Source organism: Trachurus trachurus, assembly GCF_905171665.1.
Source record: "Trachurus trachurus genome assembly, chromosome: 3".
Taxonomy (NCBI): domain Eukaryota; kingdom Metazoa; phylum Chordata; class Actinopteri; order Carangiformes; family Carangidae; genus Trachurus; species Trachurus trachurus.
Genome location: NC_139893.1, coordinates 25,150,548 through 25,168,391, shown reverse-complemented (window position 1 = coordinate 25,168,391; position 17,844 = coordinate 25,150,548). Strand labels below are relative to the sequence as shown.

At 39.6% G+C, this 17,844-nt stretch overlaps 2 protein-coding genes across 2 annotated transcripts in view; both read right to left on the bottom strand.

The window, feature by feature from the left end:
* The window catches only part of LOC311006298 (neural-cadherin), a gene marked incomplete at its 5' end in the record, with an annotated part of 358,210 nt that overhangs the window by 55,416 nt on the left and 284,950 nt on the right, over window positions 1-17,844 (bottom strand). Inside the window, 3 exons of the mRNA XM_083999073.1 lie at window positions 7,524-7,704; window positions 13,938-14,061; window positions 14,718-14,845. Of these exons, the coding sequence (XP_083855199.1) occupies window positions 7,524-7,704; window positions 13,938-14,061; window positions 14,718-14,845 (433 nt within the window). The remainder of the gene's footprint in view (window positions 1-7,523; window positions 7,705-13,937; window positions 14,062-14,717; window positions 14,846-17,844) is intronic.
* On the bottom strand, window positions 2,241-4,266 carry LOC311008049 (uncharacterized protein; the record flags this gene model as incomplete). Its single annotated transcript, XM_084001482.1, has 4 exons — window positions 3,974-4,266; window positions 3,714-3,869; window positions 3,123-3,212; window positions 2,241-2,555 (listed from the first exon to the last, which is right to left on the bottom strand). Exons 1-4 carry the CDS (start codon window positions 4,073-4,075, stop codon window positions 2,241-2,243), a joined length of 663 nt encoding a protein of 220 aa, XP_083857608.1. The 5' UTR covers window positions 4,076-4,266.

Genomic DNA, 17,844 nt, shown 5'->3' with positions numbered 1-17,844 from the left:
GGTTTTTTGGCCAGTGGGAAAGGGGTATAAGAATACGCTCTGCTTTCTCTTTTTCCAAAGAGAGGACTCATCATCCATGAGCCTCTACTTGGTCACTGACTCCAGACTTTGTTGCTTTCTCATAGATATGAATCAGTTCATGAATATGCAAAGTGATTAATTAACATCCCTTCATTCATTTATTCATTAACTCACTCACTTAATTACTCATTGAAAAAATGTGTGTTTGGAGGCTTAGAAATGAATCACTTAGCACAGAAATCACTGTGGACGCAGTACTACATTTCACAACATTTCATTTTGATTTGATTCAGGGATCAGTGATTGATATGAGACAATATCATCTGCTGATTTAACAGACTCACTTCCATTCATATCAAATCGCAAAAAGCTAAAATATCATCAACCAGACATTTAAATGAAAAACATTTATCTAAAAAAATAAAACAAAAATTAAAAATTAAAACTATTAATGCAAATTAAAAAATTAAACTGAAAGACCATTAAATATCTATTCGAAGCAGGATTTTACTGCAAACCTTATTCCTATTTAGAGTCTCAAACATTATTACAATACTTTAAGAACTTAATAATTAGCTTCACATGTCTTTGCAAATGAAAAATATGAAATTGCTGCAGATAGTTGTGCCTCAGCTTGCAGGGGAATTTGAGAATATAGGTGCATCTTGACATGTATCAACTGATCTATGTTTTCATTTTGGATTCATGCTATTCACTCAATGATCGTTGTTGCACTTGCACGGCTACTGAAGAATATACCGTAACTGTTTATGAACTTTTTACTAATTGAAAAATAATAGTTTGTAAGTTGTTGAGCTAATATTGATTTTATGACCTCTGCACATATACAAAGGCACATGCGAGTGAGTCCAGTCAGGGAGCATCACCATGCGGGACAAGACGGCAACCAGATGAGACTATAAAGTTGAGCAGAGGTTGCTGCTATCAGCAAAAAGCATTACTGTAGCTGCAATCTTCAATCAGGAGCACATGCACAGTGAATGGTGAAGGATCAGGGCAATGATCATTAAAGATCTCATCTCAGTCCAACAATCATCTCTTCTGACAGGAAACCATGAGGCCAACATAAAGAGGGAGCTGCTTTAACTTGGGCCATAAGGATCTTTATTACGGGCACTGCCAAGGGCTTACATACTGCTCTCTGGGTAGAGCAAGAATTACTCAGCATAATGAAGAATCCTCTAAGGGAAAGGCGAGTGCTTGACCTATTTCAATTTTTCAAATCCAAACTTTATTTACCATTTGATTTGGCATAGATATGTAAAATATCTACATATCACCATAAACGGAAACATAAACAATTTGACAATCTAAGAGCCTATGTAACATCTTACTTTTAAGTCTCAGAAGAGTGTCTATCAACACTGGATCTCTGTGATCACTGACAGGAAAGGCGAAGACAACAACAGAAACTTTCCTTTGTGGTACATAAGAACAAGGATTACAACAAAGCAAACACTCATTCTTGGTGTTTCTTGTGGAGACCCTGGACTTCTGAAGACATGTATTTCAAAATCAAAAAACGTTTCTGAAACACTTCAAGTCTGCATTTCAGTTTCAGTGGATAACTAGATTGCATAGATAACATTATCATAACCACAAAAATAAACATGTTGATGCTTTAAAGCATCCATGTAAGGTCTTACTCTTTTAAATCTCAGAAGAGAGAAGAGCACATACGTATATCAACTGTCTATCAACACTCTTTGGTAGTGGATCGCTGTGATCCCTGACAGGAAAGGCGAAGACAAACAAAAAACCTTTCCTTTGTGGTGCATAAGAACAAGGATTCAAAACACACATTACAACACCGCAAACATTCATTCTAGGTGTTTCTTGTGGAGACCATGGACTTTTGAAGATATTTTGAGGATTTCAAAATCAGGATGTCACATGTCATCAAACAGTTTCTGAAACACTTCAAGTGTGCATTTCAGTTTCAGTGGATAACTAGATTGCATAGATAACATCATAACTGCAAAAATAAACATGTTGATCCTTTAAAGCATCCATGTAAGGTCTTGATTTTTTTTAAATCTCAGAAGAGAGAAGAGCACACACGTATATCAACTGTCTATCAACACTCTTTGGTAGTGGATCGCTGTGATCCCTGACAGGAAAGGCGAAGACAAAACAAAAAACCTTTCCTTTGTGGTGCATAAGAACAAGGTTTCAAAACACTCCAGCACTGCAAAAACTCATGTGAGTTTCTTGTGGAGAGCCTGGACCTTTGAAGACATTTTGAGGATGTCAAGCTCAAGGAACAGTTTCTGAAATACTTCAAGTGTGTATTTCAGTTTCAGAGGGTAACTTAAATTCACTGCATAGATGATACCCATGAGCAGAAGGCAAGCATTTGCCACACTTCTGCAGTCCTCAAGAACCTCTTTCCCCTCTACGATTACCGATACGTAGCTGGGATCTTGGTTTTCATGTGCCACGTTCGGATGGGTGACAACGATCTTCATGATATGTTGACAGCAGTCCTCTTTGACTGCTTCTTGACTTACATCCTGTGAAAACACATACAGCCACAATTAGAAATCAAAACCTGAGAGACTAGATATAAAAGTACACTTTGTGAAAGAGAGGTTGAATGACATGAAACAGTTCAAAAATGCCTGGATTGTTGAGGAGGGTGTGTCTGCAAACCCTGATACAGATTCAGACTTGCAGTTCTGGACACCTTGTTTTTCACGAGAAACAAGACTACAGCCAGATGACCAGAGGTGAGAGTGTGGACCAAGGCTGCACACCTAACACATTTTTCAGCTCATACAGTTTCTGTTCATATGTTTGTATTCACTGTCAGATGCAGTATCAGTCAAAAATGGTACACACTGCCATTAATATTGTATTGTAATTTACTATGTTGTTTGAGCCTTTGGCTCAAGTCATCACTGTAAATGAGAACTAGTTCTCAATTGATTTACCTGGTTAAATAAAGATTAATAATTGCCGGTTCACGTTTTTGCCCCTATTTATTATCAGAAACAAGTTTTACCCCAAAAAATAACAAGTGAATATCAGATTATAAGGCCGGAAAACCTTTATGGTCATCCAAAAATCATAAAATTTACCTGGTAGTCTTTGATCAGCTCCTCTACAGACTCTCCAAGGAACTCAAGTAAGCAACGGATGATGATGTCTCTTCTGCCTTCGATATGTTGCTGTTAAAAAATACGAGAAAATTCTTACAGAGAACACCACATATCAACACATACAAATGTAAAGAGAAAGTTACCCACAGGGAATGTAAGCTTGCAACTGTGTTCCACGTGGGCAAGAGTATTAGAAGTGTGTAACTTAAATGTATATCTTAATGGTAATGGTGTCTGTTGAGAAAATGTGCTCCATCCAGGGCTGCTGTATCAAACTGCAGCCCCTTCTGATTGTCTCTGTCTGAAAATTTTGTATTGGAGTCTAGGAGCAGCAGGAATGAATCTCGCCACACTCAGCGACTCACTGTGAAAAATAAATGTCTTTGCTTTTTTAAGCACATATTATGACAGAGGACAATTTTGTCTATATTTCTGTGAGAAATCATGCATGATATTGTAGCCACAGTGATTAAGTGAAAAGTTTGAGGCCAACCGAGATGCTGATCAAAATAAAACATCAGCAATACATTCTCAGTGTGACGTCCACATTAGATTAATTAAAATATTTACCTCACTCAGCGAGTCCAACATTGGTCTAATCTTCGTTCCTGCAATCCCGCCCTTCTTCCGAAATATCTCCACAAGTTTGGTGGTGTGCCTGTCTAGTTTGGACAAAAATGTTCGCTCCAGATGAACTGTGGTTATTCTTTTGAACTCTTCTTTGATCTGAAACGAGAGATATAAACACAAAATCATATCAAGATGACTCAACAGACCTCAGGTACACTTTGCAGTGTAATGTACAGTAATTGAAAGAAAGAACTAGTTACCTGAGTTTCAGTGAAGAGAGAAGGCCATCGTTCCATGAGGTCCTGAACTGTTGGGCAGTGATTAACAACCTCTATTCTTCGGACCGCGAAAGATTTCTCCATTTTCTCATTAATTATTTTGTCATTGTTCTTCTTCTTTATTTCTTTGAGCAAATCTAGTCTCTCCTTCTCTAAAGTTTGCTCTGTCTCACCCAATGGCAGTGGTGGAAGATAGTTCACTTCAGCTTTTTTTGGTCTTTTGAAGCCTTTGGATGAACCCTCTTCATTGGAGCGTCGTCTCTTCAGTGTGTTAACTTCCAGTTCTGGAATGGCTAGCTGGCGACCTCGTAACTTTGCCCGGTAATTGCCCATTTTATACTTGATCCTCTGCTGCCAGCCATATAAGCCATTAAAAGAACCGGGCTCTTTCAGGCACGGGTACTTTTCTACCAAGGCTTCAGCTACAGCTAAAATCTGGAGACCAGTAGGGTATGCTGTGAAGCAAAATATTGTCTCTGATAGCTTCTCAAGTATGCTACTTATTATTCTTGGGTTGTTCAACAGTGTGCCTTCTTTTTCATATGCCTGGTTTCCAGCTTCCAGTACAAGGTCTACATCATAAGAAAAGCATGGCACTTCAAACTTATTTGGCCATGGCTTAGACCTGTAAGATGTTCCACTTTCATCTTCGGGAGAAAGCGGGATTGTGTCCTGAGATCCAGATGAGCGGCAAGAGCTTGCATCAGAAGATTGTGGTACGGGTTCTATGTCTGACAAGTCCACAGGACTGAGAGTTAAGACTACTGGTTCAGTCATTACAAGTTTGAGGGTAGCCTTATCTTGTACTTCCTCAATTGAGGTCAAAGTAAAAAACTGGCCATCAAAATCCATGTCCTGATACATTACAGTGAATGATCCTGCAATGTTAAATGTCTCTTGAATAACATCAGTGAGGTCCTGAATTGTGCCCGGGATGCCTGAAGGCAGTAGTAGTTTGCGGATGTCATCCTCGCCAAAGATGATCCGCAATCTCACTGGGGTTGCCATCTCAACAGGAAGAAGGTGCTTCAAAAAAACTGTGAAAAAAGACAGAGACATTAATTAGTATAACACCCTTCTCTACTCATGTCTCACTTAAAGCAACATTGCGGAGTTTCAGCTCAGTGCAGGAGAAAACGAAACTTAACGAAAACGAAACTAACTAAAGTAAACCTGTGTTCCTAATTATTACCAATTTGATCTTACCTTGTACAGTATCAGCTGTGAACTCAACGTTGCAGAATGATGGCCAAATGTCCTTCTAGGTTCTGTGGAGAGAAAAAAGTGTTATCTATGTGCTTTTTAAATTAATTTGTATTCACTTATGCTTTAGGATGCACACTGAAACTTAAATCTGCTACAATATTTCATATCCCCCAACTCCAGTGGCTCAGAGCTCCTGAAATTGCACTGAGATTACTTCAGTGCACATTGCACAGTGCTCATCCTTAAGAGCAACTATCCAACATTTTAAAAATATTTTGAAATAAGTTTTCTGTACGCAAATATCCAATCTTAAATGTTACTCCCACTTAGTTATTTAGCATACTTATTTCAGTCCAGGGAATAAAGTTAAACAGTTTTATTACAGTGGCTCTGCTTGACAGGTTTAGGCCTACCTTGATTAAAAAGCTCAGGAGTAATTGTGAAGGTTAACTAACATGACTTGTGAGAGGCTCTCTGTCTCCCACCTGTTGTCGCAAGGCTTAAAACCAACCTGGTTGGTTTGTTTGTTTTTCCACTGCTACTCAAGCGCGACGTCCAACGCGAGAATCGAACCGGCTAATTTTAAAAACCCAGCGGTAGCAGCGCTCACTGATCTGTACTGGGACTGTTGTTCTGTCACCTGAGTTTACTGACTGCTGTGTGAGTGAGTTTGGAGCTGATGAGAGGAGAGAAAAGGAAGAGCGAGACGAGCCGGAGGAGTGATATGACGACCTCAACCCCGCTGAGGCGGAACTATGAAGACTTTATTTTATGTTAAAAATGTAAAAATAAAATTAAAAAAAAAAAAAGTAACGAGCCTTTTGGGGAAATGTGAAGAGTGGAAAGTACCAATATTTGCGGTAAAAATTTACTGAGTAAAAGTAAAAAGTTGTCAGAAAAATAAATACTCCTGAAAGTACAAAGTCTAACAATTCTACTTAAGTACAGTAACGAAGTATCTGTACTTCGTTACTTACCATCACTGGTTAAATTTCAGACAGCTGTTCAAATAACAGATGACGTAGGATTTTTAAAAAAAATCAAAGTAACGTGTAATGGCGCGAGTACTTGGTATCGGTATCAGTGAGTACTCAAATCAAAGTACTCGTAGGCCTACACTACTCGTTTTGGGGGGGTCAAAGTGGTAAAACCACGGCCTCCTTCAGGCAACAAGGACGACACGTGAGCTAGCTAACATTAGCAGGAAAGAGGGGGAAAGGAAATTAGCTAGCACCACCGTTTTCGGAGCACGGACTTGCACAAATAACGAACGTAGATAACGGAACGTACAAAGACCTAATTAAGTTAATATAATACATCCATGACAAAGACTTACCCCCGTGTTTCCATGTCGCTGAAAAATCCCAATGGCGACCGCACAAGTCATGTCCGAGGGCAGACTGAAACGGGCCTCTGACGTCACGCTCCGTGTGCAAAGAAGGTTGCCAGGTTCACTGATATTACCCAAGTACAATTTACTTGCACATATCAACTAATAAAGTTAATGCAGTAGTTTAGTGAATATTACTTGGAATAAAGGGTAAAATTTATATGCAAAATTGAGGATACATTGTTACAAACAATCACTAAGTAACACACCACATTAAAACTGACATTTTTAAGTAAAAGCGCTGAAATGATATTTCTTTGTAGAATTATATACATAATTTAAGTAATAATTACAGGGCCAAAAAATCACTTTTTTCAGTGTATATATGCTATAATTTTCAAATAGAACACATCCCACCCGCGAAAAGGATGTCACGAAGCAGAAAGCAATGTATGATGGCGAGCATGTACACAGCAGTGGGTGCTAATAGAAGTAGTTAACCCTGTTTGGTAAGAGCCTCCCGAGCTTTATTCTCTGACTATTTATGTCACATGTTCACAAAACTGCAGTTTCTCACCCTTAATCTCCACATTAATACTGACAATAAATTCCTGTCAGGTAGATTTAACGTGGCCTTGAAGACTGAAACTTAACAGAGTTAAAGAAAAAAAAAAGCTGTCGCTGCTGCACATCCCTGAGGCTGGTAGAGAAAACAGCCTGCAACATGTTAGTGTGACTCGTTTAACCCTCTGTAATCCTCTCATGAGACCGGCTGGCTGTGCTACGTAGCTGAAACTATAAGCTAGAAAGGTCATTTGCACCAGTGACGGTGTGCTAATTTTATGTCTGTTAATTATATGGTCTGTAAATTTCCATATTCAAATTACAAAAATTAACTTACAGTTTAATTTTTATGATCTTTCCAGAACACATGGATGACTTTGTTGTGGATGGTATGTTCTCTTAATGCATATGTTCATAGTAACTCTGGCTCACCCTCTTCACATTGGTGTCCTGTGTATCCCGGCACGCACTGGCAGCTGAAGGAGCCCCACTCGCCGTGGCAGCGACCCCGGTGGCCGCAGGACGGATAGCCCATGTTGACACAGCTGCTATCGGTGGTCAGGCAGCCCGGAGAGCTGGACTGCGAATCAGCCGGGGAGCCCAAATCATACAGCTGAGTTGAGAAGATAGAGGAGAGGAGAGGAGAGGAGAAGAGGAGAACATAAAGAAAATACAAAGAGAATGGGGAAAAAAGAAGACAGAGTACAGAATTAAAGATAAGATAAGATATTCCTTTATTGCTCCTATGAAGGGGAGATTGTCAGTATTGCAGCAGCAGATATTAATAAAAAGAAAAAGGGCACTAAACAATAAATACAAAGCAATAACATGTTTGTAAAAAATAATGTACAGTCTAGTTGTGACATTATATACAGATAAGTGATGGCATTATGTACAGAGAAGTGGTTAATTATCAACAGATATAATATTGGTGCTGAATGTACACTACTGTACATTGAGTGGAGTTGTCAGACTGTTGGATAAAAAGAGAGAAAAAGAGTAGCAGAAGCTGCAGAGAGGTGAGACAAGAAGATGGGAAGAAAGAGAAGTAGCCAATAAGTATTATACTGGGGATGACAGAGGACACACAGGGTTAAGCAGCCGCAGGGTGGGTCAGAGTGAGAAAAGAAGATGAATTCAAACAAACATAGAAAATGAAAGAAATGAAGATGAAAAAAAAAAATCTAATGTGTAAGGACAAGAGCTCAGGGTACAATGTGGCTTTCTTCTCCAGTCTCATCTCTGTCTCTGGACCAGTTTCACACAGACAAACAGCATGGCTGACTGCACACAAAGCTGAAAGGACAGGGGAACCTTGGACAGCTACATGTGTGTTCCTTCACAAAAGCGTGCAATCAAAGACATTAATATGTTCAATGTACTCACACTTTATGAGTACTGCTGCTGCTGTGCGAGCATGCGTAAAAGCAGGGGGGTCGTAAAAACTGACAGTGGAGCCACAGCGCCAGGGAGCAGCTGATTGGCTCTGACCTCCATCAGAGCGCTGTCTTATTGGTTGCTGACCTTTAAAAGCTAGGGCTTCTTGTGCTCGCTGGGTTTGGTCGCTGATTGCAAACATGGACATTAGCAATCAATGACTGACAGACACATTGGAGTGTCTGCAATTGATTTCTCTGTGCGTCTGTGTCACTGAGGTGCAGTGTGTGTATGTGTGTGTGTGTGAGACTACTTGCACTTGGACTAATATATGGCTTGAATGCAAAAATACACCTGCTCCTGCTTAAATTACAAATCGTGGCTTCAGCTGAGAGGAGTGTCACACCCCCACACAGAGACGCTGTAGGCTGTCCTATTTGCCAAGATTAATTTCAGGTATCGAGTATAAAAATGTCTCAGCCCACAGGAAGAGAAAAACAAATTTGAGACCAAGATACAATGGTGAGGGTGCTGTGTGCAGTGAGCCAGGTTCGACTAAAGATGGCTGAACCTCGTGGCTCTGTCTGGACTCAAAGGAAGTGATATGACGCAGAAATGAAGTTTATTGCCAGACTGCGACAGCACAAAATGTGAATGTTAAGCAATGACAAGTTAAATGAAAACTGGCAAAGCACACTAAGCCACCAGAATGGCTTCAGTGATTCTTGACATGGCCACAAGTTTGCAGTCATTCCAGTTCTCCCTCATGTAATAAAGGGGCTAAAAAAGTTTGGGTTCATGCAACAAAACTATTTGACTGAAAGGTGCTATTCATGCAATTAGAGACCAGACATGCCCGAATCTGCATTTGATGACCTTTCCGTTTGATACGTGATACTAGTAACCTATAAAGCTTGCTACATTGGTGTAGATATTGCCTCAAATCAAATCAAATCAAATTCATGACCCATTTGACAATCTCAAATGTTGCAGTCCCACATGAAAAGCCCATAAAATGTTAAAATGTTATGCTCTGTAAGGTGACCTTGGGTGTCATGAAAGGCGCCTCTAAATTAAATGTATTATTATTATTATTATAACAATACAGAGTCAGACAATAACAATAACGGCCTCTCAGACCACTTGGACACTTAACTGTGAGCAGAGGAAGCTCATTTTTTCTTTTTTTGTTTGATGCTTCCAGTCTCTTCACTCTTTCCCTTCACCTCATTCTTTTGTTATTTAGCCCTCCAGTTTGGTATAATCTTTTTTTTTCATCTCTTAGTGCACAGTCAGACTGAGATAGCAGACAGAAACAATGAAAGCTGTACATAATTTCATATTTTGTGCTGTTTTGCAACTGATCAAAAAACACATAAAAAATAAACAAACAAAAAAAAGTAAAAAACAATAAAAACCAATTGGGATATAATATGCAGTTCAATTTGACTCCTGAATGTAAGATAATGCACATTTTTTTCCCCAACACTGTCTGAATGAAAACACATTTTTTGGTCCAAAATGTTCTATAACTTTTGTTACAAGTCGAACTTTTTGCTGAGAAAAAAAAAGTTAGTCCAACCCCTGTAACTGCAAACCTTGTCGCTTAAAAATGAAGTGACAGTTGTGTCAAAACCACAGAAAAACTTAAAGCAGTAATGTTAGACTGAGAGCTGAGGGGAGAAAGACAAGCAGAATAATGAGTGGACAAGGATGGAGAGAGTTGAAAACAGACAATGGCGACTGACAGCCAGAGGGGAGAGACCCAACTCCAGAATAGAAACACAATTATAAAATTCCTGTTTCTTTTCTTTTGGGCAGAGCCCCGTGTTCCCTCCTGCACCAAATCCTGCCTGTTTAGTCTCTTCTTTATTGACATGCTGTATCTCTGTGGCTCAAAAACGGGAATGCAAATGTAAAAAAAACAGACACAGATGCCCACAGACTACACACACACACACACGCACATACATACTGTACATATAGACACACTTACAGCAGGCACAGCCACAAACATAATCACAAGTTCAAGAAACCTAAAATGTACTCACAGACACACACAGGGAAGTCAAATGCATCTATCGATGTCAAGTAATTTTACCACATCACATGCACTTTACACCTCGAATGAAACAAATCAGGTTACTATGGTAACAAATGTGACACATAAGCACATTCTGTGAGAATAAAACAACAACAGTGTCAGAAGAAATAAAATAAAAAATACACAACGCCGGAACACGTCCATCACCATTATTAATCATCAGTATGCCTACTGCTGCTTGCTCTGTGGAGATTTATTATCTGCATGTCCGCCCACACGCATCATGCAGATTTCTTATTAGCACACAACATTTGTGCAGCCTAACGCTATGTCTCGAGCTAAGGTAAACCACATCAACGACCAGCTCTTAGCACGGCAGCAGCAGAAACTTGTATCCTTTATAGCCCCACTCTTGAGATTTAACATCTTAATAGAGCTTTAAGAGCCTACTGAATGAATACAGATAAATTGTGTTTATGGAGGTAACAAGATTACATTTCTAAACCCCCAGAGGCCCCTGTGGCTCCTTACATGCAACAGATGTCGTTTTTTTTTTTTTTTAGATATTTGAATTTGGATTTTTTGATTTCTAATTTGGATGTACATGCATACAGCTGCACTGACAGTGTTTAGGTTTTAAATACAGATCATTCATTCATTTTATCTCAATGAACATGTTACTGTAACTAAACAAGGAAGTCAAATGGTCTCATTGAATAATAATACTGATACTGGCCTGAAATGTCTATTAAGTTAACCAGTATCAGCAAGCCCATGTCGTTAGGCTCCTATCATTGACTTGTGTCTTTTGTTTTGAGAGGCTGGTAGTGCTTATGAGTTAGCAGGCTGCAGTGCAGTATTAATGTGTGAGCAGTTGCTGGACTGAGTGAGTCTTTGCATGTTTGTCTCATTAGCGTTTGCTGAGAACTGCTGATCCGACTATTCCCAGATTTGTTTCCTTTCAGGCTGTCGTCTGTTGCTGGAGCTAACCACTGATGACTCAGGGTAACCACCAAATAACCTACAGCCAGGGAGCCTTCACTTTCCTTCTTAACAGTTTACTATCTCTGAGTGATCATGAGCCAAACACGACTGCCAATCACACTTTGAACATCAAGTCTGAAAACATACCATATAATATACATTTTTTTCTTAAAGCTATATAGTGTGTAACTTCTGTCGACCCTAAGAGGAATTCTACATTATTACAAGAACCCAACCAGCACTTCCAGGTCTTAAATCCACACCAAAAGATAGCTCATACATAGCAAGTACTGGCAGGTGAAGGATAATCGGCTGCCGTTGGTGAATGTGGGTGTGGCAAAGACTGCGGTCACATACACGAATAACAGTGGCGATTGCTGAATACTCCGTAAAGGGTGTAAACACAGCAGTTCCTCACGCTATGTTAAGAGAGTCTCCACAGTCTGATGTGATCCATGTTGTAGACGACCAAGTGAACGTTTGCTTGCATGAGTGTAGAGGCACTGTTAGCTTGTGCAGATTAGCACATAGCCCGGTGTAGACACTGCCTGGCAACCTCGATCTTTCCTGGTCCTTCACAGTGTAGAAACCTGAACTCACCCAGCACACTTCACAGGTGTTTGTCATAATAGGATCTGTTGGTGGCACTGTTGCACATTCACACACTTTCCATCTTTTTAACTTTTAAGGCCTACCAGTCATCCACTAACACACAAATAAGAGAAACACATCCTAGATCCTGCTCATATCTGTAAAGCAACAACCATGTCTGCCATCAGTCTGATATCTGCTTTCAAGGCTCTGCACCGAGGAAAAACATCAATTCAAAATGTCTTCTACGTAGTGCTGTCAAACAATCAACATTTTTAATCGCGATTAATGCTTGAAATAACAGCAATATGAATGGAAAGCATAAGAAACATTCAGATCTGGATGTTTCTTATGGTTTCCATTCATGGTATTTAAAAATCAGCTGTCAGAGAGAGAGAGAGCAGCCTGGTTTGGTGATACGAAGAACAAGTTCTCTAGTGTAGGAACATGAGGAGGAAAAACATATGCAGGTTTTCTGTAATATTAGATAAAAATAACAATATGATAAAAATGATTATTTATAAACACCTTTATAATTTTACATATGGAAATTATCCAAGTGACATAAAGTCATGAAATTGATCTCAGCTGATGAAATGTGAGTTCTAGTGAATTTCTATCTATCCATTTTGTAATATCTCTAAGAGATTGCTGTTGTTTACAATTTGAATATATAGTATACAATAAGTTTTACTAAGCTTTAAATAAAGTCCGGAGAGTCAGGATCACACATCTAACAACACTGAATAACAGCACAGCATTTTTCAAGATCCCCCTGTTGAACATTTAACGAACGAGCTTCACCAGAAGAGTCCAGCAGATCTGCTCCCACGGTAACAGCAGTAGCTCATTTCTTCTATCCAATTTGAAGTTGTCACTGTAGCAGTGTTCAATGCAGCTGCAAACGCAACTGTGGCAAAAACAACCTGTCAAAGTTTCTGTTGCCTCCCACGAAAGTGTCATAAAAGATGAGAATCACTGCTCTCCTCCAAAAGTGCAATGATCAGATTGGATGTACGTCTGCAGAGCCCATTTCAAATGCAATCTGAGGGTGAGACACTTTTACTGCCAGCAAGTAATATCACTTCTAAAAGAGTCATAAGTAAAATATTGCATATCTGAGTAGTGAGCAAAGAATCTTTAAAATATCTAATTTCTAATGTGCTTGGTCATTCTCCTGTTGGTTTTTTTCGATTGTCAGTAAAACCACTCTTGCCTGGTCTGTGGGAATTCAGTCTGAAATAACCCTGACATTTCAGTCTAAATAACAGTCATGTCCAGGAAAACTCAATAGTTTTAGACTGGCAGTGGCAAAAATGTTGCACTTAGTTACAGGTTTATTTGATGCCAAACTTTATTTGATGCAGCGGAAAATACAATTTTAATAAAAATTTCAAGCTTTCGAAGGCAGCCGGTTCACAAAAGGCTCTCATACCTGAGGTCTGTGTTCATACAGGGATGATATGGGTTTTGTTGGGGCTGGGCTGGGATTGTCATGGTCGAGCATGGAGCTCTTCTTTTTTTTTTTTTTTACCTCCAGCAGAGCAGCAGAGGGTTACTTGAAAGTCATGACTTAGGAGTCAGATTGGGCAAGAGTGGAAAGGTACATATTCCATTTCACCCTTGGAGTGCACATATGTAGCATTTGGAGATGCTTTGAGGTTTCAGTTAAAAGCATGAAAAACATCACTCGCATTGCACAAGGCTGCTGTGAATGTTGAAACCTCTTATTAATCCATTTATCAGCTAGAGTGCAGGTGTGAGTTTGAGTTTACTTGCATCTTGGTGTGCTAATGGTTGTCTGGTTGTGTGTGTGTGTGTGTGTGTGTGTGTGTGTGTGTGTGTCACACCTTGCTGTCCACAATGAGGTTGCGGATGCAGCCAGTGAAATGTTTGTGCTGAAGCTGAGGGTAGATGTAGGGGATGTCCTCGTTGACACCGCCAAGCTGCAGAACCTGGCTCATGTTCAGGTGTCTGAAACACATGAAGACATAAACACAAACATATGCAAACAGGCACCGCTGACTCATAGTGCAATTACCACATTCAGTTCCATAACACTGTCATTGTAATTGGACAGTCTAAATGGATTGGAAATTCAAGGCAATGACCTGGAAGTGTTGATACATTTATGCACTGAATATTATTTCAGCACAAAACCAGTGACAATGTTTTAACCTTAGCTTTAATACAACTTACTGTTATCACCTGTTCAAGATTAAACGAAGAAAATCAAATGCACTAAAGGAAACTCCATAGAGCTCTCTGAGTGCAGAGAATACAAAAATATTGATAAATGCAGCTTGAAGACAAAGACATTGATTCCATCCAAAGGTAAAAAGAACCCGTATTCCACTAAAGTTTAATCTTGTTTCACTTAAAAACATTAAAAGGAGAAGGATAAAAATATATAGATATTTCACTGTATACGTGGCATCATTGTATCCTATGTGTGAACACTCACACTTCCTGTAAAGACTGGAAAATCAAACTTTTTTTCCTCTGGCTCCAATTAAATTCATATTGAGTTAAGACCCAGGAGTATTCGTCAACATATCCCCACACAGAAAGTCACAGCTGTCTCTCAAAGACAGAGGTGTGTAAGTGTTCGTTCAGGTCTCCATGTGTACCTGTCAGTGTTGGGTGTTACGCCCATCACTTGGCAGGACGAGTGGTCCTCGGTGGTCAGCCAGCTGCCCAGACCCTCCATTTCCATCACTGCAGCTCCTGAACACCGATCCAGGGTGAAACGCACCTCCTGCAGAGAAAGCAAAATCACATGCTATGCATAACTAATGTTGTCAGACAGAGTGTGTATGAATAAAGTTCCCTTATTATCACCCTTACAATGAAATGTCTCTCTTGTTACTCTTTTACCCTTGTTAGTATGATGGTGTCTGCCTCTCTGACACGCATTTTGTTCATTAATGCTCATTACTTTGCTGCTGCTTGTTATGTCTCCTCTTGATGTGACAAATGCTTGAGCAGGTCATGGTTAAGAGGAAGCCATGAAAACATAATAAGCTGCTACTGCTTAACTCTCTTGAAAGATTGTTCTGCAGATGCAACTGTATAAAGCAAGGTGAGAGAGTGAGAAACAAGTCAAAAGTCCTATTAATGTTAAAGGGAAAAGGAAAAGGTCAGTCACAAATCTTAACATTTTCTAATGTTTGACAAGCAGCTCAACATCATACTTCACTTGGTGCCAAAACTGTCACTGGATTAATCACAATTAACTGTCAGAGTGGATTGTGGTCAAAAGAGCAACCTCAGATAATGCTCACCATGATTAATACACATTTTGTGTCATATGTAAGAGATGCTGTGTGAAATTGCCCTCAATCTCTCAGAATGTTTTCAGCTCATTTGTGTAGGTTGACCCAAGTTGGATTAACCAGATTCTGCACACACTTGTCATTAATTGCCTCTTCCAACCTGACCACCACCACCTGTTGGGCTTTTTAAGAACAATCAGTTATAAGAATAGTGATCAACCCCAAATTACTATAAGACTCCACAAAACTATACTTCTGGTTTGACAGGAAGATAGTGTTAAGAGGAGATGTCAGTAAAGGAAGATGGGTGAGATAATATCACACAGTCGGCAATGCTAAAATATTTCCACAGGAAAGGACATGTGCTAATTCCTATGCTTCCTATGACGAATGATCCAACATTTCTTTCTCTGCTCTATTATTTCTACCAGTCTTTTGTCGTATGCTGCCCCGCACAGTTTACGCTAAAACACTTTTAATGGTGGAAATCTTGGCTGATGAATCACACAGTAAAATCTCCACAGCTCTGTCCTTGCTCCTTTTGATCTCATGCCGTCACACAACCAGGTTAGATAAGCCGACTATTCAGGACAAGTGAATAGATTCACATGTGATTTGGAATAATACCATTGTGCCGCAGCATAATCCCTGTTGTAATAGTAAAACTCTCAATGCATTCTTGTATTCAAGTGATTTTTGGGTAATGCCTTTGTAAGTCTCCACATGTATTGATTCGGCAGGTCTCATTCTCTGTCCCTGGCAATGTTCTCATATTCATGCATGTGTCAATGTGAAGCTCAACCTGATACTGCTTCTTTTTTTTATTCACAGGAAGGAAATTTAACAAATAATGTCAGAGACTACCTGTTACTGAACAGAGCAGTTTGGTAAAGGGCACAAATTACACTTACACACAAACACACACTTTAGTGGGAGTCTAGAGGCAAAGCAAGGTTCCTGATTGCAGGTCTTTCTTAAAATGGTATGCCTCCACTTTAGCTAGTGTAAGTACTGTTTATTTGAAGGAGGGTGATATAAGGGTGATATTGAGCAAGCAGCTACACGAGACACATATAATTGACCTTAGTGTAATTATTCACTTTTAGCTTTTAATTAAATTGGCTTCTAAATGTAGTGAAAAATGAAAATGCTTTGATTTATGCAGAATTCTGACAAAAATCTGACTCAGTTGTGATTTTACTGCAGCGGCCGTCACTCGTTGCGTTATCCCCATAACAAGTCCGAGCTGCTTCAGAGTGAGACTGTAAGGCCTGAAGATTTCAGGCTTGGTTGTATCAAAGACTCTAAAAATAGGATCGCTGACAGACTTCTTGATATTTAAGAGGGATGGAAGCTATACAGCGGTGGTTACGTGCGAGTCCTTAGAGGTGAAGAGCTCTGGGCGCTCCTCGGAGAAATGAAGATTAGCTTAATTTTGCTCTAATTTAATTCGCAAGAAATGATCCTGGAGAGAAAATGTCAAAGGAGGGCCATTGCAATCATTCGTCTCACTCTCACCACCATTACCTCCCTTTGTATTGTACAGTGCAGAGAGTTCTGCACCGCTAAATTACATCTTAACATCTTCCCCATTTGGATCCTTTGGAAATAATCATGTCAAGTAGAATTGCACAGGGCCAAATGAGTGATATTTGGAGTTCATGGGAGGGAATAGTTTTTTGGGAGGCCTGGCCGTGTGGTTGTGTTAGTTGTTCATCATGACTTAATATGTCTGTTTTGTTTGCTGTTTGGCAAACAACTATTACTCCAGTGTTGCAGAGGTTTTGTTTTGTTCTATAACTTGTCCAGAACGTCCTGATCAAGCGTGTTCCCCCGCCACCAGTCACAAGTCACAAGTGATGCAACAGGCAGATTTTATTTTGGTCTATCTACTCATATCAGCTCCAGTTCAGAGTGGCGCTCTGAGAATCGTGCACAAAACATGGCCAAACATAAGTAGTGTTTTTGTAAATGTGCAAATACCAGGACATGAGCGCTCCAAGTGCCCAGTTGTACAAAGTCTTATTTCACTAACATAATGCGAACTGCAGGAGCAACTTCATACTGGCAAATGATTCATGGAGGTAAATACTCTGTATGTGTAAACACCAGCAAAGGTGCAGTTTAGCTCCACAACTGCACTGTGTTAGTGGCTTATTGGCTTTTCTTTTGCCTCGTACACAAACACATTTGGTATTGAAGTCCTTTACTTTATGATATTAGTTTCAACATGGCTACAGCATGGTGTGGAGCTGAGGGTAGCTGAACTCTTCTCAGGGGAAGATCATAGATAATGACTAGTGTAAAAGAAAGTAGTATAACATTTCAACATTTCTTCTCTTGCCTCAGGAAATGGCGTGTTGAAGCTTACATGGTGCAGCAAGATGAATATGCGTTTTAATATGCACATAACAGTTGTGCAGTTGTTTGTTATCTTACGTAAAAGTATGGGTCCAAAGAAGATTTGAATACAAGAAAACAT